The sequence below is a fragment of the Bubalus kerabau genome, chromosome 18 (assembly GCF_029407905.1).
Source record: "Bubalus kerabau isolate K-KA32 ecotype Philippines breed swamp buffalo chromosome 18, PCC_UOA_SB_1v2, whole genome shotgun sequence".
NCBI classification, from domain to species: Eukaryota; Metazoa; Chordata; class Mammalia; order Artiodactyla; family Bovidae; genus Bubalus; species Bubalus kerabau.
The window spans coordinates 30341697-30367922 of NC_073641.1; the positions used below are offsets into that span (position 1 = coordinate 30341697).

At 40.5% G+C, this 26226-nt stretch overlaps 1 protein-coding gene across 2 annotated transcripts in view; it reads right to left on the minus strand.

Annotated features, from left to right (window-relative positions):
• The window catches only part of PARP8 (poly(ADP-ribose) polymerase family member 8), a 201204-nt gene extending 176836 nt beyond the window's left edge, over positions 1-24368 (minus strand). Inside the window, exons 1-3 of one of the 2 annotated variants that reach the window (XM_055554414.1) lie at positions 23908-24368; positions 22781-22882; positions 21776-21830 (exon numbers count right to left, since the gene is read on the minus strand). In XM_055554414.1, coding sequence (XP_055410389.1) covers positions 21776-21830; positions 22781-22882; positions 23908-23938 — 188 coding nt within the window. In that variant the 5' untranslated portion in view covers positions 23939-24368. Of the gene's footprint in view, positions 1-21775; positions 21831-22780; positions 22883-22969; positions 23455-23907 lie in introns of those variants that run through there. The other variant, XM_055554413.1, reaches the window with a different exon arrangement.
• Positions 24369-26226: the final 1858 nt, after the last annotated feature.

The following is a 26226-nucleotide window of genomic DNA, read 5'->3' on the forward strand; positions in this document are numbered from 1 at the left end:
TTAACTTCTAGGCATTATATAAATATTAATTTAGGACTTTCATAATTACAATTTAATAAGAGATGAGAATTGAGTTTTAATTTCCATCATTATTAGGTTTAAAGTATTAGTAAATAATTAAGCCATACACGTGAGTTTGAAATCACATCAATAATATAAAATCAAGTGAACTGTAGAATATTATCTAAAAGAATAAAATATTTACCAATCATCATTGCCACCCTCTGCACTGGAAGGCCCTGGTTCATTATGACATACTCTGACCTGTTTCCCAATGAGTATTTCCTGTGAAGTCTCTTCTTGTGCAATGCCTGCTCACCAGGGATCTTTGAGGTTTGTTGCAAAACTACAATTAGTGACTCCAGAAGCCTGCCTCCCAAGCACACTCAAACCAAGCGGAGTCTTTTGTTTGTAAGAGTTGTGTGTGAGAATGAACTACTCTCACATAGCATAGTACATCTATTTGTGGAAGATAAATCCTATTGTTCTGTAGCTTTTTCAAGGCCAAACAGGAAAATACAAGACAAAATGAAAAAACTCTCTCTGGTGAACTTTGTGGTTGTCACACCAACAACATCTATTTGTTTTCTTTTTTTTCCAGAAATGTTCCTACTGTCCATGACTATATTGTATCTTTCTCAGGGTAGCTAATTTGAGGACAGCTAATTTGATACCCAACTCTAGCAATGAGACATGGAATGCAGGCCCCAAATAATCAGCGTCTGAAAGCATTTCCCCTGTTTGATACAGGAAAGGAAAAACCACTGGACTGGTCTGCAGCTGTCTTACAATCCCTGGAGAAAGTGACACATACCAGCTGACATGGAAGACAAGAGTCAACTTTGGGAAAAAACCCAAGTAGTTGAAGACATTGATAAACTCTGATAAATCAACCCATAAACTCAATTTTTCACTGATTCCAGAGTGAAATAACAAAGAAAAATCTTTTATTCAGCCAACTGAGTTGAATATTCCATTATTAACAAATGAAGGCATCTTGACAGATACAAATGTCAAGACACACAGCTTGTGTGTGTTCCATGCTCTGAGAATGATCTGCACATTCCAGAAATCCTGGCGTGCTTATCCCTATTCTCTAATCAAATAACACTTTATGTGCAAAAAAAAGAAATGTCATAAAATCTGAATTTTCTGTAAAAGGAGCCTATAGTCTAGGTTTTTCTTATAGGTTATAAGCGGGACAGCAGAAGCCACAGAGATGTTGAATGATTTGATCTTCATGGGAATGGAGCTGCAGCAGAACCACAGGACCCCTGAGTGCCCTGCAAGCACACCACCCACAGAGAGGCTTCACCCACCTCCTGCTTCTGGGAAAGGAACAGGAGGCCAAATAGAAAAATATGTCATTTGTTACACTTACTAAACTCCTTGCTTTCAAAGTAGCCAAAGTGAAAAAACCATTTTTAAAAACCCAAGCTATAAATATGGAAGTCAAGTGAGTCCTGGAAATCACTCCTGACACTGGCTCCAAATAACATTAGGTTAGCCCCAAAATATCCTCATAAGGTTTCTGATAGGCTCATGTAATTGAAGCAGAAGTTGGACGCTGGTGCTCTGTCAAGACTACATTTAGGCATTTTATCATTTTTATAACATTACGTAAGATGAAGAGAAATAGAATATATGAATATATATAAAACTTTAGTTGTCACTTATCGTTATTCTTCATCCAGTATTTTTTCATCCCAGCCCAGGACATCGTCACAGCTCTGTTATTTGGCAGTGACAAAGGCTACTGATTCCAGCACTATTTTCCTTCTCCAAAAACACAAACCTAAATTGAGAAATAATCAAGGAGAGAAATTCCTTCTCTTCTCTACTCATTCAGGAAGAAGAGTCTTTATTTCTTTTCAAACCCAAAGGAGAGAACCAGGCACATATTACAAATTTATCTACTTTCACTTGCTCAGACTGAAATGAACAACTAACACTTTCAGGCTGGTAGTCAAAATTGTTCACTCATTATTCAGTCAACTTCAAGAACCAATTAGCTATAAAAGTCATCTAAGTTAGGAAACCTTCACCAGCCGTTTTGGAAAATAGTGTGCATTCTTCTACTAAAATAAATTACAAATGTTTATTGGAAATGTCTAAATTTTTGTCTTCAATAATTAGCATATAATTTTAATTCAAACTGTAGATTAATTTATGCTTCTTTACTGCTAATTAAAGAACATGAATATTAGAGACTTTCTTTTTTTAAATCCTATTTAGCAATATTTTCACAAATACGAATATGTGGTTAAAATTCTTCTCCATGTGCCATCTAAAATATGACCTATATATTTTAATGGAAAAAGTATTATATGAGGGGTCTATTTTGATTTACTATTATAATTTGTGTTTTTCTGTAAGAAAAAGGCAACCATAGAGCAATGATTATAATATAGAAAAATGTATATGTTGTGCCTCTCTTACAGTAGAAGGTAGAGCAGTTCTAAATTTAGAAAAGTGAATTTACAAAGTAAAAATATGTATCAGTGAAGTTAGTCATAGATTAATTATTGCTGAGACTGGCAATGTTATGTCCCTGCACAATTACTCATATTAGAATGGAATGTTTACAATAAACTATGAACACAATACGTATGTAATGAGGGCAGAAGCCACCCTCATCATTCATCTTTATATTCCCAGTTAGAGCACCTTGCTATAGTGTCTTCATTGTAATTGATATTCAACAAATATTTGCAAAATGAATGAATAAGGAATGAATGATGAGAAAAATAATACATAGCTCCTCTGCCTCCTGGGGTTCAATACACTACTTTCTTTTAAATTTAATTAATCCTCAATGTCCTTGTAAAATAGCCAAAGGGGAAGTGTACTTGCATTACATCTGAAATTGATGGAATCTATGAGGAGGGTTAAACCTCTTCCTCAAAGTAAATAAAGCATTCACACTCTGTATAGCACCAGGGTATTTAAATCATTTCCTAGGTAGAAGGCTTTCAATTTGATTCCCTGCAGCATAAACCACAGGAATTCTCCTCAATCTCTTCAAGATAAACCCCTGGGATCCCTGAGCTCTGCTGCTAATCCATCCTCTCTACTATTCATTCTCTTGCTTTTAAAGTTCCTTTTCACTCCCTCCCCCTCCAAATCCATAAAATTTCCAGGTCAGCCCTAATTTGAAGCATTTCATCCTGCCGTCACCAAATGTACTCTCACTTACGTTTCGACATTCAGAAAGAAAAAAAAGTCATCATACTCATATGAGATCAAGAAAAATAGTTTACCAACATTTGAAAGTAATATTACTGCTCTCTGTTCACCTCTGCTGATCCACAGCTAAGCAAGTAGTAGGATATAAATATAACTTATCTTCACTATTCATGAGGATACTACTCATGAATTAAAAGTCTGACACAACATTTACGTGACCTCATTTTGAAAATTTAAAATAGCATAAGGCCTCTAGGCTTAATTTTATCACAGAAAGATTAAAGACACACAAGCAAGCAGAGATTGTCTGCTGTGGGACACTGGCAAGTTCTCTTAACTTAAAACATCTGATATTAAAAATGCCAAACTTCTACGTGTCTGCAGTAATAAGGTGATTATCACACTGAATACCATTTATGCACTTTCTCTGTAGCAAGTAGAATTAATATTAACACATGGACTGAAAATGTTAAGTGACTATAAATAAGCCCAAATGATTTTATTAAAATTTACCTTCGCAAAATGTTACTTTCAAATTCTTGGTAGAAAAACTTCTTATTCACATTAAAATACAATGAACAAATTATAAGGAAAAGAAGTAGCCATCAAATGTTATTCCCTATACCACCTCCCCTTGCTATGTATTCAATTATGCTTAGTTCAGACCTGGATTTCTCCACTCAGGAGAAGTACAGAATATACTGTTACTTGGGAAAACAAATTTCTAATGGCACAGTCTCACTCAAACAACAAAATTCCAACCATCTATCCATACACTGCCATCTGTCAACATGACAATGATAATAGGTGCAACATTTACACTGCTTTGTATTGTTGTTGTTCAGTCACTAAGTCGTGTTCAACTCTATGAGACCCCATGGACTGCCGCACGCCAGGCTCCTCTGTCTTCCACTATCACCCAGAGTTTGCTCAAATTCATGTCCATTGAGTCGGTGATGCTATCTAACCAACTCATCCTCTGCTTTGTAGCAAAAGCTGTAAGTGTGCGCATATGAAACAGTGGTAACCATGAAATTCAACACAGAAGAAAACAAAACATACAAAATCATTTTAAACTATCAAAAAATATGTCATAAAATTTGTCCTTCTGTTCCCTCTGGTCCCTGAACGAAGTCTGTGCCATTTTAGACGGGATTCTAACAAGCGTGGTTATTTGGTTTCCAATCACATCATATTCAAAAAGAAGAAACTGAAAAAGAAGAATGGGGTGTGGGAAGACAGAACACAGAAAGTGGGAGATTCAGGATTTCAATGTTCCTCAACCAGGTCACAGTAACCACAGGAATAGCTCCCCCTTAATAATCACACTGTATCATTTACTTTTTTACTTATTAGTCCTTGAACTCACAGACTTTCAACTTCAGGTTGAAAGAAACTCTCTTGTGATTCTTGAGTCTCCTCTATAACTTCAAAATGAGGACTTTAATTCTATTTTCAATAAACTGCTTCACAAGTAGCTGAAACTGAAATTAAATTTCATAATATGAGGCTCTTAGACAATTTGAGCTGTAAGAATAATGAATCTGTAAATTTGCTGCTCTAGATATCAAGGAGGAATATTCACCCTCCTTTTCAGCCACCCAGTGCTAATCCCTCTGATTTTAAGTAAACAGGAGCTAGAAGATGCTTATAAGTGACTACCCACATCCAGGATGGTAACATGACTTTTGCCTCATGGATCAGCAACCCAACAGCTCTTCAAGAATGAATAACTGGATTCAAAGCTAAACTCACTTAATTTTTAGCTGAAAAAAAAAAAAATTAAGATATTGAAAGAACAAATCTCAATGCTTAATTGTATTTTACTGAAGCTATTTTTTTAAATGAACCAAAAGAACACTTAGCTATGTCATTAAATTCTTGTCATTTAAAATGTCAAGAGAAAGTAGCATTTTCTAACAGGATAGGACACATTTGATTCTTATTGTCTCTGGTAACATACATTCTTTGAAGTTGGAACAAAAACTCACTCATACCCTATTATTAGGGAAACTATCTATGTAAATTAATTTTTAAGAAAAACTAGGATTGGGCTTCCCTGGTGTCTCAGTGGTAAAGAATACGCCTACCAACGTAAGAGACACTGATCGAGGACGATCCTGGATCATTGAGGATCCGAGATATTGATCCTCGATTCCTGATTCAGGACGATCCCACATACCCCAAGTGTGGAGTCTGCACTCTAAAGCCCAGGAGCCTCAACTACTGAGCCCGTGTGCCACAACTACTGAAGTCCATGCACCTGAGAGCCTGTGCTCTGAAACAAAAGAAGCCCCTGCAATAAGAAGCATGCACACCACAACTAGAGAACAGCCTGTGCAGCAATGAAGACCAAGCACAGCCAAAAATAAATAAATAATTTAAAAAAGAAAACTAGGGTCTATCTTTTGAATTCACAAAAAAGATAAAACTCAGCATTTCATAAAATTTCAACCATCTGCAAAATTTCTAATACAATTAAGTAATCCATGTGTTTTTCAGTAGGGTATCAAAAATAATTTTTGCTTGCTTCTTTAAATGGTGAGGCATGGCTTTTATGAAAATCAGGCATGCCCTCAGGTCCTAACAAAGGACATGGGACAGATGGATTTGTACCAAATATATCAAGATTTTATTTTTATTTATATCTGATTTTGCAATTCTGCCCTCTTACCACATACATGGCTTTCAACATCACTTAGGAAATAACCCTTAGAAAGAGGAAACTTGAGTTAGGGGAATATGGAACGCATATGAAAATGAAACGTATTTTATGAGACAGCGATGTTTTTCTTCAGAGTGTATTTGATCAATACACTTAAGTAAGTTTCAAGGGGGGAAAAAATCAACTAATTTTATTTGCCAATTGGTATTTCCCTTAAGAAAATCAATTTCCCCAGGTTTTAACTGTGATAATAGTTGCTCTTAAAAAACTGTAGATTTCTGCATGTAAAATGTATATTGAAATAGACATGCACACAGAGAGAAGCGGACAGAGTGAATGGAGGAGCAGCAAGAATACAGATGGTTTACTAATGACCTCTATGATTATTCACCCTTCCCGTTTCCCACTTTGCCTGGCATATCAGCTCCAAGAGTCTCGAGTGCATGCATGCATACTCAGTCATTCAGTTGTGTTCAATGTTTTGCAACATTTTGGACTGGAGCCCGCCAAGCTCCTCTGTCCATGGGATTTTCCAGGCAAGAATACAGGTGTGGGTAGCCATTTCCTCCTGCGGGGGATCTTCCCGGCCCAGGGATCACACCTGCGTCTCCTGCACCACTGGTGGATTCTTTATGGCTAAGCCATCCAGGAAGCCCTAACAGCCTAGAGAGTCATTGTCCAAAAATAAAATAAAAAAACAGCACATAGCGTGTGGGAAGCAGGCGGGAGGGTGCTGTGAAAAATAAGAACAAGGGGCAATGATGCAGGGTAATGGAGGAGACAGAGGTAGTCAGCCTAGTGATGAATATTTGGTCCCTAAATTAGCCTCTCTACAAAATCTGAAAAATCCCTTCATTACACTGCTTCAAATTAATTTAAATTATCAAACAGATACTTCAATTAAGCATGTTAATGTCTAGGCTATCAGAATGCATAAAGTTATTCCAGTCACCTGTTTCTTCAAACAGCTTCACCAGCATGTAAAGGACATGATATGAATGAGAAATCTGCTTGGGACCAAAATGTAAGAGGCAATTCAGAAGCAGAAATTAGGAATTATTTGCCAATCTCAAATTACTTGCTCAGTAAGTCTTTGTTTTTTTTATTGGATTTCCCTGATTATAAGATTCATGTTTCTAACTTATTATCACTAATATATCAAAGGATAAACTTCTTAACTACTATACAGGAAGTAGTTGTAACATTTACCTGCCAATGTTAGCAAGAGAGAACTCAGACCTCAACAGAACATTTCACCTCATTTGATTGTCACCCCTGGGTCACCTGTGTTAGAATCACCACGTGCCTGTTGCATAAAGCTATGACACAGCCTTAAAATAATTTTTCCCCCTATGGAGACAGTCACACTACAGGTCAGACACTGCCAGAAAAGTCAGGGGAAAGTGCCAAATGTATCAGAATATATGAAGACATTCTACGGATGGGGGAGGCTGGGACAGTAGGAGGGACCTGCCAAGAGGAGGGCTCTGGTAGTGACTCTAAAACATACTTTAACTGATTTTCCAGGGTTGTGTAATTTTCACAATTAGACAACTCGATGAGAGAAAGGGAAAAAATACAAGGTAAAGCAAATAAGAAACGTAGACAAAAACCTGTCATTTTTCAAATTAAAAGAAAAGGAGGCCTAACTATTCTCAAGTTATAGGTGAAGATGAGGAACCCAGAACTTGGGGAAGGCAAGTCAGTATCACTGGAATAAAGCAGTGACATGACAACAGCCAGTGATTCCAGAGAATCTTCAGACTCTAAAAATGACAAAGGTCTACACTTTAACTTTGAGACACTGGAAAAAAAAAAAAGAATAGCATGCAGTTATATAAGTGAACGTATGCTATGGCTATCTTTTTAACTTTGGTGTATACTTAATACAGTTTTCATTAGAAGTTGTTATTCAATGATAGTACACCTTGCAAATTAATGACTTTCTAAACTGAGAAAATTTTCTATTTCCAAATCAATCAGGGCAACTGTCCTACCCCAAATAGGGCATTTCTCCCCTTATTCTGCCTGCTCCTGGGGTCTAGACTCCAGGAATTACCATCGGGTTTGTTGCTGTTGTTGTTTTCAGTCACTAAGTCATGTCTGACTCTTTACAACCCCACGGACTATATAGCCTGCCAGGTTCCTCGGTCCATGGAATTCTTCAGGCAAGAATAGTGGAGTGGGAGTGGGTTGCCATTTCCTTCTCCAGGAGATCTTTCTGACCCAGGGATCGAACGATTGTCTCCTGCACTGTCAGGCAAAGAATTCTGTACCACTGAGCCACCAAGGAAGCAGAATCAGGGCTAGTGCTATCAATAATTACAAGTATTGCCTTCTCTTTCAAGTCTTGTGTTGGACACAGCAGGAAAGGGTTAACTCGGGCCTTGGCCGTTCAAACCCTGCACGTTCCCAGGAAAAGTCTGTCTTTAGGACTGGCCCTTGGCCAGTTCCTAGGAAATGAGCTTGGAGCCCTTGGAATGAATCTTCTGCCTGACAAAGATGTTCCTGTAGGCCTGTGGTCTTGGATTTGCTCAGACAGTTATGCCAACAATGTTTTTTTGCTTTGTGGCTGGAATTTAAGTAGCTGAGGTCAGTCACAAAGGGGCATCACGCCTGTGTGCTTAGTCGCTTAGTCGTGTCCAACTCTTTGAGACCCCAGGCTCCTCTGTCCATGGGTATTTTTCCAGGCAAAAATACTGGAGTGGGTTGCCATGACTTCCCCATCATGCCTGTGACTGACCCCTAATAAAAGCTCTGGACACCAAGACTCAGGGGAATTTCACTGGTTGGCGATAGCCTGCATGTGTTATCACACATCATGGTGGGGAAAAGCAAACATGTCCATGTGACGCTACTGACCAGACACTTGGGAACTTGTGCTGGTTTCTCTTGGACTTTGCCCAGTGAGCCTGGGCCCTTTGTTGATTTTAATCTGTATCCTTTTGTTAGAATAAAATATAACAGTGAGTTTAACAGCTTTTGAGTCCTATTATTCCTTCTAGGAAACCACAAAGCCAAAGAACAGTCTTCAGGTCTCCCTTCCAAACTTACTGGGCTTCCCTGCTGGTTCAGATGGTAAAGAATCTGCCTGCCAATGCCGCAGACCCAAGTTTGGAGCCCCAGGTCATGAAAACCCCCTGGAAAAGGAAATGGTAACCCACTCCAGTATTCTCGCCCGCGATATCCCATGGACAGAGGAGCCTGGCAAGCTACAGTCCAAGGGGTCGGGGTTGCAAAAAATCAGACACGACTGAACAACTAACAACACACTTTTCCAAACCTATTATCTAGTTCAGTCCTCCAAACCCTGCAGGATAACTACTGCCATTTCATAGATGATAAAATCCAGACTTTGAGAGGTTAATTCATTTAACTGGTTGATTAATCCAAATTAATTGCGCTATACCATGCTGTAATGTTACAGGTTATAAAGAATTGTGAAATAACTATCAGTTAACCTATATTTGCAGTATTTTCTTCAAAAAATATAATACAATTTCATAATCTCTGAATATTTAGACTAAAATTAATTTGTAAACACAGTAAAACTTATAATCATTAAGAACTTTATGTATGTTTGTGGTGGTTCTAAAAGCTGTAATGTGGTACCAAAACTTTTAAAGATTATATGAGACTCCTTGTTTACCCATCCCTCCCCACTAAAAAAAAATTTTTCAAAGTAATTCAATTCTCTGTGCCTCCAATCTTTGAGAACCATATGCGGACATGTGTATGTGGAGAATGAAATAGGCAGATTATTTTCTTAATGTCTGCAAATGTACTTCAGAATGTTATCTTTGTATGTTGAGGGGGAAAGCTTAAAATGCACTGTCATTTCAGGATTTTGCAGGGTTGTGCATATGTGCATGTGTGTGCAAGAGAGAAATGTTTCAAAAATATGTTATGTTTAAGTTCAGTATTCAGCCACAGAAATATCTGATAGCACCAAGTTCTACTTGGTTTTGAGAAATGCACTGGCATTATCAATATTGGATTTCTATGGTGACTAAGGGCTTTTCTGGAGGCTCTGATGGTAAAAAATCTGCCTCCAATGTGGGAGACCTGGGTTCGATCCCTGGGTTGGGAAGATCCCCTGGAGGAGGGCATGGCAACCCACTCCAATATTCTTGCCTGGAGAATCCCCATGGACAGAGGAGCCTGGCGGGCTACAGTCCATAGTGTCGCAAAGAGTCGGACACGACTGAGCAACTGAACACAATACAGCACATGGTGACTAAAATTCTGGAGGCACAGAAAATTTGTAATAGTTACTGATATCTCCTGGAATACAAAATACTTATTATTTAGTACAGTTTTATAATTTCTATTTGAATAAAACTGATTTCTAATTTAAAACTGATTTCCTTTTACAAAATTAGCTAAATGCTAAAACCATAACACAGGTTACCCATTTCAGTTTTGTGCCAAGACACTTTTATTTAGTAAAACTAAATAGCTAATTTTATACTTTCCTGATTTAAATTTATATACCTGTATAATACAAAAAGAAATCCTTAAACTTTCTATAGATCTGAATCATAAGTTGGAAAAGTTTTGGCAAGTACCTGCTTTTTTTACCCCTGGCAATTTTTTTAAACAGGCTTTTTGTTTTAGAGCAGTTTTAGATTCACAGCAAAACTGAGCAGAATATAGAGATTCCTCATGAAAAGTGTGTTAAAGCGTTAGTCACTCAGTCACTGCCTGACTCTTTGCAACTCCATGGACTGTAGCCCACCAGGCTCCTCTGTCTATGGGATTCTCCAGGCAAGAATACTGGAGTGCGTAGCCATCCCCTTCTCCAGAGGATCTTTCCGACCGGGGAATCAAACCTGAGTCTCCTGCATCACAGATGGATTCTTTACCATGTGAGCCACCAGGGAAGTCCAAACACCCTTGACACTCAACACAAGCACTGCCTCTCCCATCACCAACATTTCCCACCAGAGCAGTACATGTATTACTAATGAGGAACGTACACTACACATCAATATTATCCAGAATCTACAGTTTATTTTTAGGGTTCACTCTGCATGTTGTACATTTTATGGATTTACAAAAATGCACAGTGACATATATCCACCCATACAGTATCACATGGAACAGTTTCAATATCCTAAAAATTCTCTGTTCTACCTATTTAGCCATTCCTTCTCCTTTAACTCCTGGCAACCACTGATCCTTTTACTATCTCCATAGTTTTGTCTCTTCCAGAATGTCATGTAGTTGCAACCACATAGTATGTGGCCCTTCAGATTGGCTTTTTTTACTTAGCAGAATGCACTTAGGTTTCCTCCACATCTTTTTGTTTTGGACCTCCCTGGTGGTTCAGAAGGTAAAGCATCTGCCTATAATGCAGGAGACCTGGGTTCAGTCCCCAGGTCGGAAAGATCTCCTGGAGAAGGAAATGGCAACCCACTCCAGTATTCTTGCCTGGAAAATCCCATAGACGGAGGAGTCTGGTAGGCTACAGTCTATGGGGTCACAAAGAGTCGGACATGACTGAGCAACTTCACTTCATGTCTTTTCATGGCCTGATAGCTCATTTCATTTTAGCACTGGAAAACAATCCATGTCTGGATATACCACGGTTTACTTATCCATCCACCATCTGAAGGACATGTTGGTTATATCCAGGATTTGACCATTTTGAGTAAAATTGCTGCAAACATCATGTGCAGATTTTCATGTGGACATTCATTTTTCAAATCTTCTGGGTAACTACCAACGAGTGTGACTGCTGAATCACAGGTCAGAGTAGGTTTAGTTTTACAAGAAGCTATCTATCTAAACAGTCTTCCAAAGTGGTTGGACATACACTTGGCTTTCCCACCAGCAATTCCTATTGCTCCACATCTCCAACAGCATTTGGTGCTTTCGGTGATCTGGATTTTGGCCGTTCTAATAGCTGTGAAGTATTAAGCACCTGAATTCTGATTTCAAAGTACATTTGAAATGTAACATTTCCCAGAATAATCCAAAGACTGAAAAATGTCAACATTTCTTTTAAAAAACTTTTTTATGAAACTATTGCCCTAAGTAGATTTTTCCCTATCAATTACTTACAGCTAGAAAGAATTTTGTATATATTGGACATCGAGAATTGAGGATACTGGAAATTTTAAATTAATGACATAGGATGTCAACACAGAAAGCGCAAATGAAATCAAACTAGTATGATTTCAAAAAATTAAGTTTAAAAGCTTTCTTGGCCAAAGTTTCATCAGTGGGGGGATAAACTCAGTGAAGAATATGCAATTCTGATTGAAATCACTTAATTGAAACTCACTGAATTCACTGTTCTAGGCTAGTTTTCCCAGAAGGATCGGCTGATCCAAGAAGAATCAAGAAAGAATGTGGCTCGCAGTGAACTATGCAAACATCTTTCTTCGTTAGCTAAAAATGAAATGGCAACCCACCCCAGTATTCCTGCCTAGGAAATCCCACGGATAGAGGAGCCTGGCAGGCTATAGTCCATGGGGTAGCAAGAGTCAGACAGGACAAAGCAACTAAACCACCACCACCAATCACTATAGACATCATATCAAATTCTGTAGTAATAATAAAGCGATGACTGCTTTTCAGCTGGAGGGCCTGTATTTTTCCTGCTGCATATCTAGCTGTGGTGCATTTTAATGAGAAAGGATGACTGCACCAGCTTTTATCCAGGAAGCAGATTTTAGCCTTCTGCTTAGGTCTCCCACATGCTAATATGGATGACTTTGTTCTGAAGAAGATCACTGATATAAATACATGTAGGTGAATAAATGTATTATCACAATTACAAATTCAATGTTAACATTTTACACACTAACTTCCAAGTGAGAAACCTAGAACTAACTAGATTCTCAGTATGTGTGAGGTTCCACTGAATCACAACAGTAGTTAGTACAGAAAAAAACATCAAATGTTAACATGAATCACTCTGAATACAGACCTGACCCTCTGTCCCCAGGAGTGCACTTTAAAGCAGACAATTCATTCTCCACACATATGTTAGCACAAGTAACACGTGTGCATGCTAAGTCATTTCAATTGTGTCCAAGTCTTTGCAACCCTATGGACTGTAGCTTGCCAGGCTCCTGTATCCATGGGATTCTATAAGCAAGAATACTGGAGTGGGCTGCCATGCCCTCCTCCAGGAGATTGTCCTGACCCAGGGATTGAATCCTTGTCTCAGGCATCTCCTAAATTGGCAGATGGATTCTTTACCACAAGCGCCACCTGGGATGCCCAAAGTAACGTGTGGCTGCCTGAAGTTTAATGACTGATGCTCTTTAAAGAAGAGAGAGTTTATTTCCAGGCTAGTGTTGAAAAAATTCTGAGAAAATGTTTAAAAACTCCTTCAAGTAATTTTCTCATATAGTCACTGGGAGGAAAATGATTTTACAAAATAGATACCTTTCATTGATTTATTAAATGTAATTTGTCAAAGAAATGAAACATTTAGACAAATTCTAGTCTTCTCTCACCACCAACTTCTCCCAAAATATATATTCCATCAAAGATGGCTCACTAAGAAGCTCTACTGCAGTCACAGTGGCAGAATCTAAGAGGACATAACGAGTCCTTCTGCTGCACAGAATCATTATCTATCTCTAACACGTCCTTAAAAGGCTGACTTCTAATCATGTGCCAGAGAGGGTCCTGCTAACTTCAGTGCTTTCATAAAGAAGAATAGATGAGAGCTCTCATTATAAATGACTTCAATACAACCGAGGAGAGAGTGAGCAGCCCAGAAAAAGAAGTCCTCATGTAGAAATGTTGGTGGCATGAAATGCCAAGTGCCTTTAACTAAGACTTTTCCTGTCATAAAGCAAGTTCTGTAAAAATGACTGCAAATAAATTCTTTGGGGCTCCGTGTGAATCGGCAATTTCCATTTATATTATACTGTTGTTTACTCAAAAACTTCTTAATGAAAAGGACTCAGAGTTTGCCAAAGTGTTTTCCACAAAACAGCTCTCTTGAGATGTTCCAGATCTGTAATCAAATAAGTCTGAAAAACCCTGAATAGTTAATTCACCTCTTGGGTATACATAATGCACACTAATATATAAAAGCCTCTAAGAAGACAACCATTAAAATTTTTTAATATTGTTTAACTAAGCATTTCCCAGACATATTTGGCTACATATCTAACAGCTAATTAAACAGTTTGGGAAATGCTACCACATAGGAAAAATATTATTATCATTTAAGAAATATTAGGAAATACTATACTCTGGGCACTCTGCTAAAACGAGTTCTAGTTCTTAAACAAAGTACTTATTTTATTTGTGTGACTTATTTTATTCAACTTATCATTATTTATTTTATACAGCTCTATCCTTAATAGTATTTTGGTCTGTTGTTTTCCAATTTTGCCTAATTTTTTTTTCTGCATAGATGTGAAAGTCTAGCAAATGTAAACTAGTTATATTAGTCTCTGGCTCAATTCTCTACTTCAAACACAGGAAATATTTTACAACTAAATCTTGGCTAATAACTACCTGTATTTGTTTTTTAAACAAAACAGTGATGAAAATGCAAATAACTACAGCACTTCAGAGTTGGTTAACAAATCCTAAGAATACTTTCAGGCCATTGGGAAGGTCTTTCCAACCTACATTTCAATCAGAAAGAAGCTATCTTGGTTGCTAATTTCAGTATAAGGAAAAATGATCTGACTGCTCAAAGGCTTATGTGAATGTCTTCCTTTTACATTTAACACTGAATCATTTGCATCCTCCATTTAATACCAAGAAGGTGTCAGCCACAAACTGGATGTCACCAAGATGCAAATAAACTACAATTGAGACCAGCTGTTGTTATTCAGTATAGGGACTGATCTATTTATTTTCTCATCCCACCCACCCTCCTCAGGTTTCATTTTTGTCTTCTCAATCTCAACTTGTTCCACTCGGGGTCTCCCTCTATCCTCTTCTGTGTGAACACATTACATTTTTTCCCAGAGATGCCACATGTGGTCAAAGGAAAGATGAAATCAATCAGTCTTTGTGATAATAAAAACCATGATCTTGATAGCCAAACCAAGAATATTATGCAACACAGATGTTATCTATCAATAAACCTTGAAGAGCCGTATATGCTTAATGCACTGAGTTCATACAAACTGTTGCTAATTAGAGAGATGAGGTCAATAAATAAACAGCAGTGAGTTAGCATTTGGAAGGCTGAGAAACATATATTAATGGATGGGAAAGGTCACTCTTGAGAGTCAAGAATGGGAATTAAATTTAATCTGGAGAAAATCTTGGTTGCACTTGAAAGCTTCTGAGCAGGAAAGTGTTTTGATTAAATGAATAGTTAAAGAGCTCAGGTATAAATGAACTGGATGGGTGAGTAGCTGTTAATCGAGTATTTTAAGTCACTTGGTTAAAAGTGACTGACCTAAGTCAGGGTTATCAGGACCCAGACCAAGTGTAGACATGGGGAGCGATGAAGGTGCCAACAATGATTTCAAAGTAAGAGCTGGTGGAGCTTAGAAGGGAAGAAGAAGGTGGGATACATGAAATCTGAGACTGAGGTTCCCCACACCAGGCTCAAATGATGTGAAGCTGACCAGGGAAAGGCTGGGAAGAGAAGCTTCTTCAAAGGAGGAAATGTTTCCATGTGTTGGGTTGAACTGCCCAGCAATGAAGTGAGATAACTGAACAGAAAACCTGAAGTATGATCACAATAAGACAAGAATGACAAGTCTTATTAATAAAAACATATTTTGATTAGTCTTTCCTGGGGGTACATGGGAGACAGGATTGCAGAAATTTAAAGAATGAAAAAAAGAAAGGTTACGTATCAATAACTTGATTAAAATTCCATACTAAGTTAGTGACAGCTGTCTTAGAGCAATACTTATCTACTACAGCACAACCCATCCAAAAGCAAATGTGTGCAGAGAATTACAAAATATTTTTCAGACTGATGAAATTTCACTTTTATGCCTTTTTTCTTTTTTCCCCAATGCTGCAGAAAGAGATGATGGGGAATTTAAATGGATGGGCCCAATATTTGCACAAGAATTCCACAGTCTATGTAGATAAGTTTCCTACCATTACTGCTTAGCGTTGGGCTTGGGCACTTGCCCTGTCAAGCAATAGATTTTCAGTACTGCCCCTGGCAGACATTCCACCAGCAAAAGCAATCCCTGCCCAGGCCCAAACACTCCCAGCTATTCTAGTCAGGCCAGTTCAACCCATGCCCCTTAAAACCTCACAAAAACACTGACTTACACTGCAGTATATCCCTACTCAGCTTCTTACTAACCATAAACTATTTAAACTACCCAACAGTTTCTTTAGCTATAAAATGTACAACAGCTGACAAAATACCTATTGGTCTTCTTTGTTGCAAATACAGGATATAAGGTAGGTGAGACCATGCCCAATAAATATCATTAGCAGTATTATTTTAATCCATGAAATAAATGGAGTTTAATTTTTTTTAATATATAAGCTACAATAAACTTGTGTTAAATTGGTGGTTACTTTAGGTCAATGGTTTTAAAACTCATTTACCAATGAAACATATTTCAAAGAAAATGTAATACCGAAACAGAAAGAGCTAGATAGAGCAGCTGTAATTTACAAAGGGATGTGAAAGCCTGGCTCTCACTCATTCAGCTTCCTTCACACTCCCTTCCACCAGTCACCCCAAACCTCCAAGGCAGGTTCCCAGGGCTCCAGCAAACACACTTTAAAAAAATATATCATTTGGGGTAATAATTGATAGAATCAAAAATTATGGAAAACAGGTCCCCATTGGTAAGAGAAGCATTCTAATTTTTTTATTTTTTTAAAAAATGATCATTCTTTTCATTCTGACACCTTCAGGAGCTCTTGAAGGTTTCAAAATAATGACATATTCCAAAATTTTAGTGTACTTCTTGCATAGTGAAAATTGATGAATCTTTCTTGAGATGCTGGAATTACTTCTCCACCCTCCCAGTTCCCCAGCTCCTGCACACATGTACACACCTCCTTTACAGGAAACTCAAAAGAAAACAAATGCACTTTAGCAGTCAACTGGATTGCCTCTTTCCATAGCATCCCATGAGTAAAGGACTGTGCAATGGGAGCTCCAGCAGATTAGGATCCCCAGAAGATGTGGTCGACCACCAGAGTGGTATTGATTTTTGTAACTGAATTAAATACTCGGAAAAAAAACAAACTCTCCAGTGTACCACAGCCCCCATAACTCTCTATTATCCTAAAAAACTGCATTATCTGTCTTCTGGACACATTTGAACAGGTCAGAGAATAGGGCTTATAACTTGAGTAAGCAACTTCTGGATTCATAAGAAATTCCATTCCTGAGTGACATCACCAGATTGGGGGCTTTTTGAACTATCTGAGTATCCCTATACCTGGTCATTTGGGTTAGGAAATCGCTTTCCACCAGCCAGAAGACCTGTCAATCTGGGACTTGCTTCCCTGATGGGGCAGTGGATAAGAATCCACCTGCCAAGGAAGGGGTCACCCGTGTGATCCCTGGCCCAGGAGGATCCCACATGCTGCAGAACAACTAAGCCCAGTGCGCTCCAGAACCCAGGAGTCCCAACTCCTGAGGCCGCATGCTGCAAATACTGAAGCCTGTTCAGGACAAGAGAAGCCACGCAGTGAGAAACCTGTGCGCCTCAAGGGCGCGTGGCCCCACACTCACCGCACTGGACAAAGTCCAGGCAAAGGAATGTACGCCCGGCACAGCCAGAAACAAAATTACTTACTTCAGAAGAGCAAAGCTGTGGACACACAATACAGGGTGTAAACTCACAGGCAACTCTGAACATTCCACCAAATATTAAATTTCTAATTTATTAATAATCTGTAATATAAATATTAGATTTCTTATCATGCACACTCCTTGACTGGAAAATTCCTAATTCAATAAGTATTTCTTTACTCTCATATCCTTTCTAAAAGAAAGACATTAATGTTATATTCTTGGGTGAAAAACAGTGAGGTCTCGAGAGGATAACAACAGTCTTTGGATGTGTATATTTTATATCCAGACAGACACACAAAAATTCTGAGAGAATAAATTCTAATGTTAATAGAAGATGGTTTTTAATTTAATTTTTGACATCTCTTTTTCCATTTTCTTAAACAATCAACATTTAAAACCTCAGGTATATCTTCACAATACCTTTCTTGCTAAAAGCTCAGTCAGGGAATCCTACCGGGGTCCGTGACCAGGCTCCTTCAGGGCTGCCCCTACTCTCCGTCTTTAACCTCTGGCCCCAGGTACTCAGCCTGCTTCCCCAGCCTCTCTGTAGCTGTCACCACTCATTTGGCCCCTTCTGTTTCTTCTACCACTGACTGTACAACTGACTGCAAGTGAGGTGAAGGACAAGAGCCCCAAATCTCTGTGGTCTTAAGTTTACTACCAACCAATAAGGGAGAAATAAAAAAGTAAACAAACAGCATGACAAAGTATAGGGAAGGAATGAATTTGCATCAGCTTACAAACTGTATACAATTGAGGCTCCTGGTTTATAGTTTTTAGCACACCCATGAAATTGCGAGGCAGCATTCGGGAGGAGCCCACAGCAAGCCCAGGACTACGGACGACTGTGGAGTTCTTCCCAGGAGGCCAGGAATCAGAGGCATTGTAAGGATCAGTGCTACAAGAATTAACCTTGCCCGATATATATATACCCCAAGTTTTCAAGCATACGTAGATTGCATTAATAATCAATTCTTAACATTTAACACTTCTTTTCGCATTATTTCTCAATCAAATGATGTGAAAACTACAACTCTCAGGTAAACAGCTGCATCATTTTTTTGATGTTCAAGAGTCTCAAGAGATTGCTCAAAGAGGCTGGGAACACTAGTGTACAGAAAAGAGGACAGGTCTCAGAAGTGTGACAGAACAGGCTTTACGTGGAAGCTCCGTCATTAACTGAGCAAATCTGAGCCGGTTCTCTACACTCTCTGAGCCTCAAGTTTTCAAATACAAAGCTGAGGATAATAATAATTCCATGAACCTTCCCACGAGGGGAAACCAAGTGAACCCAGTCTTCTAGCTGACTATCTGCTCCCCTTCAAACCTCACCTGAAGTCCACGCAGATAGAAGGGCAAATGTAAAAGGCACTCTGCCCCTCTCACAACCTCTAAATGAAAGGCCAACCTACTAGGCTGATGGCCAGCCCTGACACACTGGCCTCTTGGCATGTCCTCTTATCCACAGAAACACACACACACACAAAATTATGTGAAAAAAATTTTCAGTATTATTTCTTTTTTGAAGAGTAACATACAAAATCAACTTCTGCCTCAGAACAAAGTGTAACTATTCTTGGGGAGTGTCAGAGAGGAAACAGCAGATTAAGTTTTATATATAACCTGAAACTGAAAATTATTCTTGAAATCATTTCTTGAACATAAATGTTTTCAATGGTTTAGATGAAATGATAGCACAGTATAATTCAAGATAAACACGGACTATCTCTCCAGAAGATCTCTTCCTTTAATCAGGAAAATAAGTCTAGTTTACAGGAAATGACTGAGCACTTGAGGAACTGATGCTTTCACATTGTGGTGCTGGAAAAGACTCTTGAGAGTCTCTTGGACAGCAGGGAGATCAAACCCAGTCAATCCAAAAGGAATCAACTCTGAATACTCATTGGAAGGACTTATGCTGAAGTTGGAGCTCTAATACTCTGGCCACCTAATGTGAAGAGCCAACTCATTGGAAAAAACCTTGATGCTGGGAAATATTGAAGGCAGGAGGAGACAGGGGTGACAGAGGATGAGATGGCTGGATGGCATCACCAACTTAACCGACATGAGTTTGATAGTGAAGGACAGGGAAGCCTGGCATGCTGCAGTCCACGGGGTCGCAAAGAATTGGGCACGACCTAGGAACTGAACAACAACAATCCAAAATGACACTATCAACTGAATATAGTAAGTTGATAAGCATTTTAAATGAAAGCAAAGGATTATTTCATTTTTAAATACCTGATTGACACACAGCAATGAGAAATACATAACAAGTATCAAATTCTAATATAGACAATGTAGTTCATGAAAACAATTTTTTTTCTTTCAGAAAATTTATTTTCTGCCATTAGCTACAAACCCATAAAAGGGTAATATTAAAGGTATTATTATTACAGTACTAAAACAATCTTTTATACGTTGGTTTATAGAGCAAGCTTTTGGAAGCACAAAGCAATCACAGCAACAATTCACAACAGTCTTTAAAAAGCAGGCTATTCCACATTACAAATGCAAGTGAACTGTTATTTAAATCAGGAAGCAAGGAAAAAACTATCCTTTAGGAGGATAACATAAAGAAGGAAACATCTCTTACTTTACGAGCAGCCATGGTATTTGTTCCTACACTGAAAACTGATGTTATTGCAATTATCCATCCCAATCTCCAGGCCTTGCTCCTGGAGGCAGTTATAACTTCTCCACCTCTTACTGTGTTAACACTAGTTCTGTAGTTTCCTGATAAAGAATCTTAGTGCAAACAGATCTTAGTGATTAACTGTAAGGTTCATCCCCTTCTTGTACAGATAAGTAAACTGAGGCCAAAACAAGTATCTTACTGTTAATAATAAAGCTAATTAGTTGAAAAGCCTACCCAGGGCTTTTCCAGTCCACACCTCTCATGAGAACCACATTTGTGAAACAGACAACTCAAGCAGGTATCAACCCAGAAGCATAAGAAATGTTTTCAGTGGGCCACATAGCATAATTTTAACTATTAAAACAATTCAAGAGATTATTAGTCATACACCAGCATCCTTCGGATAGTAGGTGTAGGAACAGTGCTAATTTGCCTGAATCTCTTCTAATGTATTCTTTTTATTCAAAAACAACAGTACTATAGAAAATTTAGAAATATTGTAATTTTAATAAAGTCCATACTACATATGCTATATTTTCAACTAGTAAATCAAATCAATATACCAATCCTGACACTTAGGTACAGTGTGCCTATAGGAAATGTGATAACTATTTCAATGCAAGCTTTTTTGAAATGTACACTGCAACACAAATCCTAAGCATTTTTAAGATTCACATTAATTCCAAGCTTTTTAAAAATGTATTTACAGAAGAAAGCTTCTTTTGCAATTTATATGTTCCTAAATGTTTCCATTAGCTAAAAGATATTTTGGAATATGATCAAACGGTATTGAATGTCAGGTTCTAACAGCAAAGCTAAATCTCTGACAGTTCTCAGATGTGGCCACTGCTTTAAACCACTGTGTCCCCAAAGGTCTAACAGGGTAAAAATTCTACCTTAACAAGTGAAGACAGCAAGGCATATTTAATTGTTTAATTTCATCTCTAAGTGGTAAACACAAAATTGGATTTGGGCTTACTTCACATTGCTAACAACTTAGTATTAACATATGCATCTCTCATTCTTCCTCCTCAAGAAAGAAGTTTACACATTCCAGCTACATATAACTTCCAAATTCTTTCTATGAAAACCAAAATAGGACTCCTTTAAAAAAAAAAAAAAAAAAGATGGAGAATTGGCAGACTACATGTTTATGGTAACCTACCAAAAAACATAGAAATGTGCAGCCCCAGCTCACCAGAAAAATCACATGTGACCAAACTATTCTGTGACATCTTATGTCTTTTATGCCCAATATTCTGGTTTTGCATTCGCCTATGTCAAACCCTACGCTCAAGAGCTAGGTACTACTGTAGAACATCTTTAGCACGAAGAGTGTGAGAGCTCCGTTGTTGGCCCGTGGCGTGATCTTAGAAACACTTGAATCAAACCTATTTATTTCCCCTCTGCTATTTAAAATCGAGAGACCTCAGGCTTGGGACGTGGCTAAACAACAACAAAAAGAGAAGAAGAAGTAAAAAACACCCGAACACGGAACACGCTAAGAACAAAGGAAACACCAGCTTGTGAACAGGAAATGAAGCAACTCTATACACATAAATACCTTTTGGGGCCGCCAACGTAGGTGAAAGTAAAGGTGGAGTCTGAGTATCTGAAATCTGAAACGAAAAGTCTTGTTAAAAGCTACCCCCGGGAGTGGATTTTTAACCCTCGTCCTGACTCGGACCCCTTATTTATTTGATAGAGCCAAGGGGAGGCCTGGCTGGGCGGGAGGCGAGAGCTGGAGAACCCCGAGTTCCCCTCTCCGAGCGGTGCCGGAGGGGATGCTGCGCACCCTGAGCCGGGTGCCGCGCGTGGCCGCCCCCCGCAACAAGTGCCGGGTGCCATGGCAACGGCGGGAATTTCCCGGTCCGGGCGGCCGGAAGCGGCCCCCGCTGAGCTCTCGGCTGGGGGAGCAAAATCCTGTCCCCCTCCAGGGGGAGCAAAATGGACGAAAGACGACCCCCAAGCAGAGGCTCGGGGCGCCTTAGGGACCTAGGGCATCGCTTCTTTTTCCGGGGCATGACACTGCCAGTCGGAGGTACTAGAGGGAGCCGAAGCGACCGGAGATCGGCCCAACGCTGCCCACCGGGGGGGGCCTAGGCGCCGGGCGCAGCCAGCCAGCGCCGCGCAGCGCAGCGGGCTCCATTCCTGGCTGCCGCCGCTCAGCCCATTGCGCAAACCCGGCGGGTCCTATCAGCCGCCTGGGTCGCTGCTGTTGAAACCCCGGAGGCGGGATCGGACGCTCCAGGCGTCCACAGGGGACTAAAAATACCATGCACGGCTCCTTGCCTAGACCCCTGCTCGGGGCCACCAGGGTTCTGTCCCCAAAGCTGGTGACCGCCCCAGACGGGGGGAGGGGAGAAGGAGAGAGGCTGTTGCCCCCTCCCCCTTTTGGCTCCCGCTCCCGCTGCAGCAGCTGTTGCCAAATGAACCCCAGAATGGGGATGTGCAACCCACCCCCCATCCCCAGCCACACACCTCGCGGCCAGAAAACTGGGCAAGGGGGTGACGGGCGGGCAGAGGAAGCTGGCGCTGGGTCCGAGGCTCTGGAAAGGCGAGAACTCACCTGCAAACAGGCAGTCCTTCTCGGCTCTGGACTTCTGGATCACGACGTCGATATCCTTCTGAATTCGCTCTTGCCTTGAACACATCCCCATTAAATAAATCCCTGGAAAAGAAGCAGCCGCTATTTTCCACCCCACCCCACCCCCTCGCACGCTTCCAGCTTTCGTAAATATTCAGTTAAAAATGAAACCTCTGGCCGAGGCAGGGGCTGAAGGCGAAGTGGTTTCGGAAGTGATCCCGGGTGAGAGAGGAGGCGGTGGTGGCGGAGGAGGAGGGGGGGGAGGTCGGCTTTGCATTCCCAGATGTGACCGCCCAGCTGCTGCTCGCCGCTGCTGGATTCCAATTTCTTCCCCTCCTGACAATGGATGGTGATGACACCGACTCTCACTTTCTCCCTCCCCCCGCCAAGACCAACGGCCGTGGGGGGGCCGAGGGTGCTGGAGACGGCCGGAGAGCGATCACCGGCCGGGCGGCGGGCGCCGGCGAGGGGCGAGCCCCGCTCCGCCTCACGCGCGCACACCCCTCGCGGCCCGCACGCCGGCCTTCCACACCCGCGCACACTCGCGCCCGCGGGCGGCGGCTGCCGTGCCGAGGCTGCTGCAGCGCCGCCGGCCGCCGACCCTCCCGCGCCCGCCGCCCAGTCACCCGGTCCCGGCCGCCCGGGCTTCGCTCGTATCCCCGCCGGCAGAGCGCAGGCTGGATTCCCCAGGCCAGCCGCCGCTCGCGCCGGGGGCTGAGTGGGAATGTCGGTAGTGAAGACTCCCTGGGGCTCCTAGCCCGCCGCCCCCACCCCCCCTTCGCGCTTCCACCACTTTTATGAATTCGACTCCACTTTCGGAAGGAATTATGAGTCATATGGAAAACCCAAACCCGAGTGGCTGGAAGGGGGGAAGAGGGGCAAAGCGAAATCGTTCAAAATGGGAAATAAATAAATAAAACGAACAAACCCTTCCTTGTTGTCACATCAGGCAAGATGGAAAAAGCCTTGAAATGACTCCAGACGTACACCCTCCCGTGCCTACACTGCCAGAGTGTTTTCTCCCGGATAGAAGTAGTTCAGCCCTTCTGGAGCGCCCTTTAGGAAATACAACCCCTTTTGAGAGACTTCTTCCACTTGCAGAGACTCACCCGTTCTGCTCTGCTCGGTCTTTCCATCCATGAAAAATCGGCAGAATCAACTGGCACGTGCCAGGGTCTCCGTCAAGGATGGATATCTGTTTGGCTTGTTTTTTAATGCCACCCTTTTGCCAGTCAGTCAAGAGAAAGCTGCTACAACCCTGTTGTCTTGCCTAGAACTGAGATAGTGCTCTGAGCCTCACTTTCTGTTCTGCCTAAGGACAACTTGGGCCGAGGTAGCTGCCCTGCCTCTGTACTGCCATGTGCCCTAGGACAGGCTTGTTAATCTTTTCTCCACTGGGGCGGCTTCCCTGAGCAGTGCATGTCTCACCTGGTTCTGCATCCCCAGTGCCTGGTGCAGTGCCTGGAATATAACGGGGAGGCGAAAATGCTTGCTGTCTGAATGCATGAATGGGTGGTACCTTCAGCCTCTTTATAGATACTCCAGCTTCAATGAGCTTCCTTATCACTATGAGTACCCAAGAGTTGTCAAACTGGCTCAGACCCTTAATCAGTTCAGTTCTGATGCTGACAGTGACTATGTGTTCTTTAGGAGAATTAGGAATGGCTGTGATCCCTTATGGAGTCTTTAGATTCTAGAGAGAGAAAAGCATCCAGAGATCATATGCCCCAACTCCTCTGCCTTGCAGAAAGAAAACACAAAATGATTTGTTGTACAGCCTGGAATACATCACATTCGTTGTGAATTATAAGAGGAAACGTTCATCTGCATTACCTGGACCACTGCAGTCTTCGAGTAGAGGCTCATCTCCTGCTCACCCTTCCTGAAATGCTTCTTCAGGACAGGTTCAAGTCTTTCCTGGGCATGTTGCTTTGTACAGGCCCCTTGGCTGCCAAAAGCACTTTCTTCTCTTTCTCCTAACACTGGCTATCATGAACACTTCCTCCTGCCGTCCTGTGCTCTAAATTCCCGAAAAACTTAAAATCTATGAGCTCACAAGAGTTAATTTTATAGTTGTCTATCCATCAAGCTTGTGTTCCCAAAGTAGTGCCCTTTCCACAAATAAATTTGAAATCGTTTTAAAGGCATGGAATGTTTTGCCCGGGATCACCTCCTGGTTTACTACTCACTCCATAAAATAGGCCTTCTTGTGATTTGCCCTACATTTGTTTTTTTGTTTTGTTTTGTTTTGTTTTCAGGCTTTACAGGCTGCCATGTTTTGGTTAAACAAAGCTAACCTCACTCTGTTCATGCCCTGAAGGTGCAGTATATTTAAATATTTTTAAATTTTAAGGGATAAGGAAAAAAATTAAAAACTTTTCTATCTGCATTTCTATAAGATAAGTTTCTCTAATAAAAACTTCCAAGCCATCAATGTTGCTAAGCTAGATCTTTATGACATGGTGCTTTCAAACTCAGCTCACAAGCCAGTGTCCTGCTTACCCCACCTCATCTCAGACTCTTATTTAAGCATTGAGATTATTTGTGGTCTTATTAAAAACTATATTCAGCTTTAAGATGAGGAGGTTATATCCCTACCTTAAACACTGTGTGCACACAAACACACACACACATGCCTTCAGGAACATAGTAAATAGTAGACCCTCAATCACTATGCTTTAAAAAGGAATCATTTTTTCACAATGACAGACAATTTCTGTGATATGCTATAGTAATTGGACATAATAATCTATGTGTTAGATGATAGAGTCTAGCCAAAAAAGTTCCACTGGTTTATAAAAATGATCCCAAGCCAACCAATAGAATTTACTAGAAAAAAAATGTAAATTCCTCACCTATGCTAAAATATTCAACTGCAGAAGTGTAACATAATGGAAATGTGGCAGCAAGTTCAACAGTGTGATGTGGATATTTATAACTCGCACTTATTCAGAACTTAGTAGCCCAGCCTGATACTGCTCTAAAAGTTTTACTTATGTTAACATTTAATTCACAATAACCCTCTAGGGACGCTATACTGTTATTCTTCATATTTTAGAAAAGAGGAGACTGAGGCACAAAAGGGTTCATTAGCTAAGGTGGGACCTGATGGGCAATGAACCTTTTCCTCTATCCAAATCTTTCAGCAGTTGAACTGAACTTTAAGGAAAATAAACGTTCAGAAGTCTCACTGCTCAGTAAACTGGCCCCACTAATGGCATCAGGCCAGGAGTTAGGCTACCAAGAAGTCCTATAATGGATTCTGAGGGCAGCCTGGAGCCTATGGATTCTCAAAATAGCCTCTTCTAGTGGCAGTTATATTTCTCTTTCCTGCAATGAACTTCCTTTCCCAAATGAATCCCAGCCCTCAGTAAAGTCTAAAGTAAAAGCGTGACCTCTGCTATTCCATGGGGATTAAGAAAAGAGGT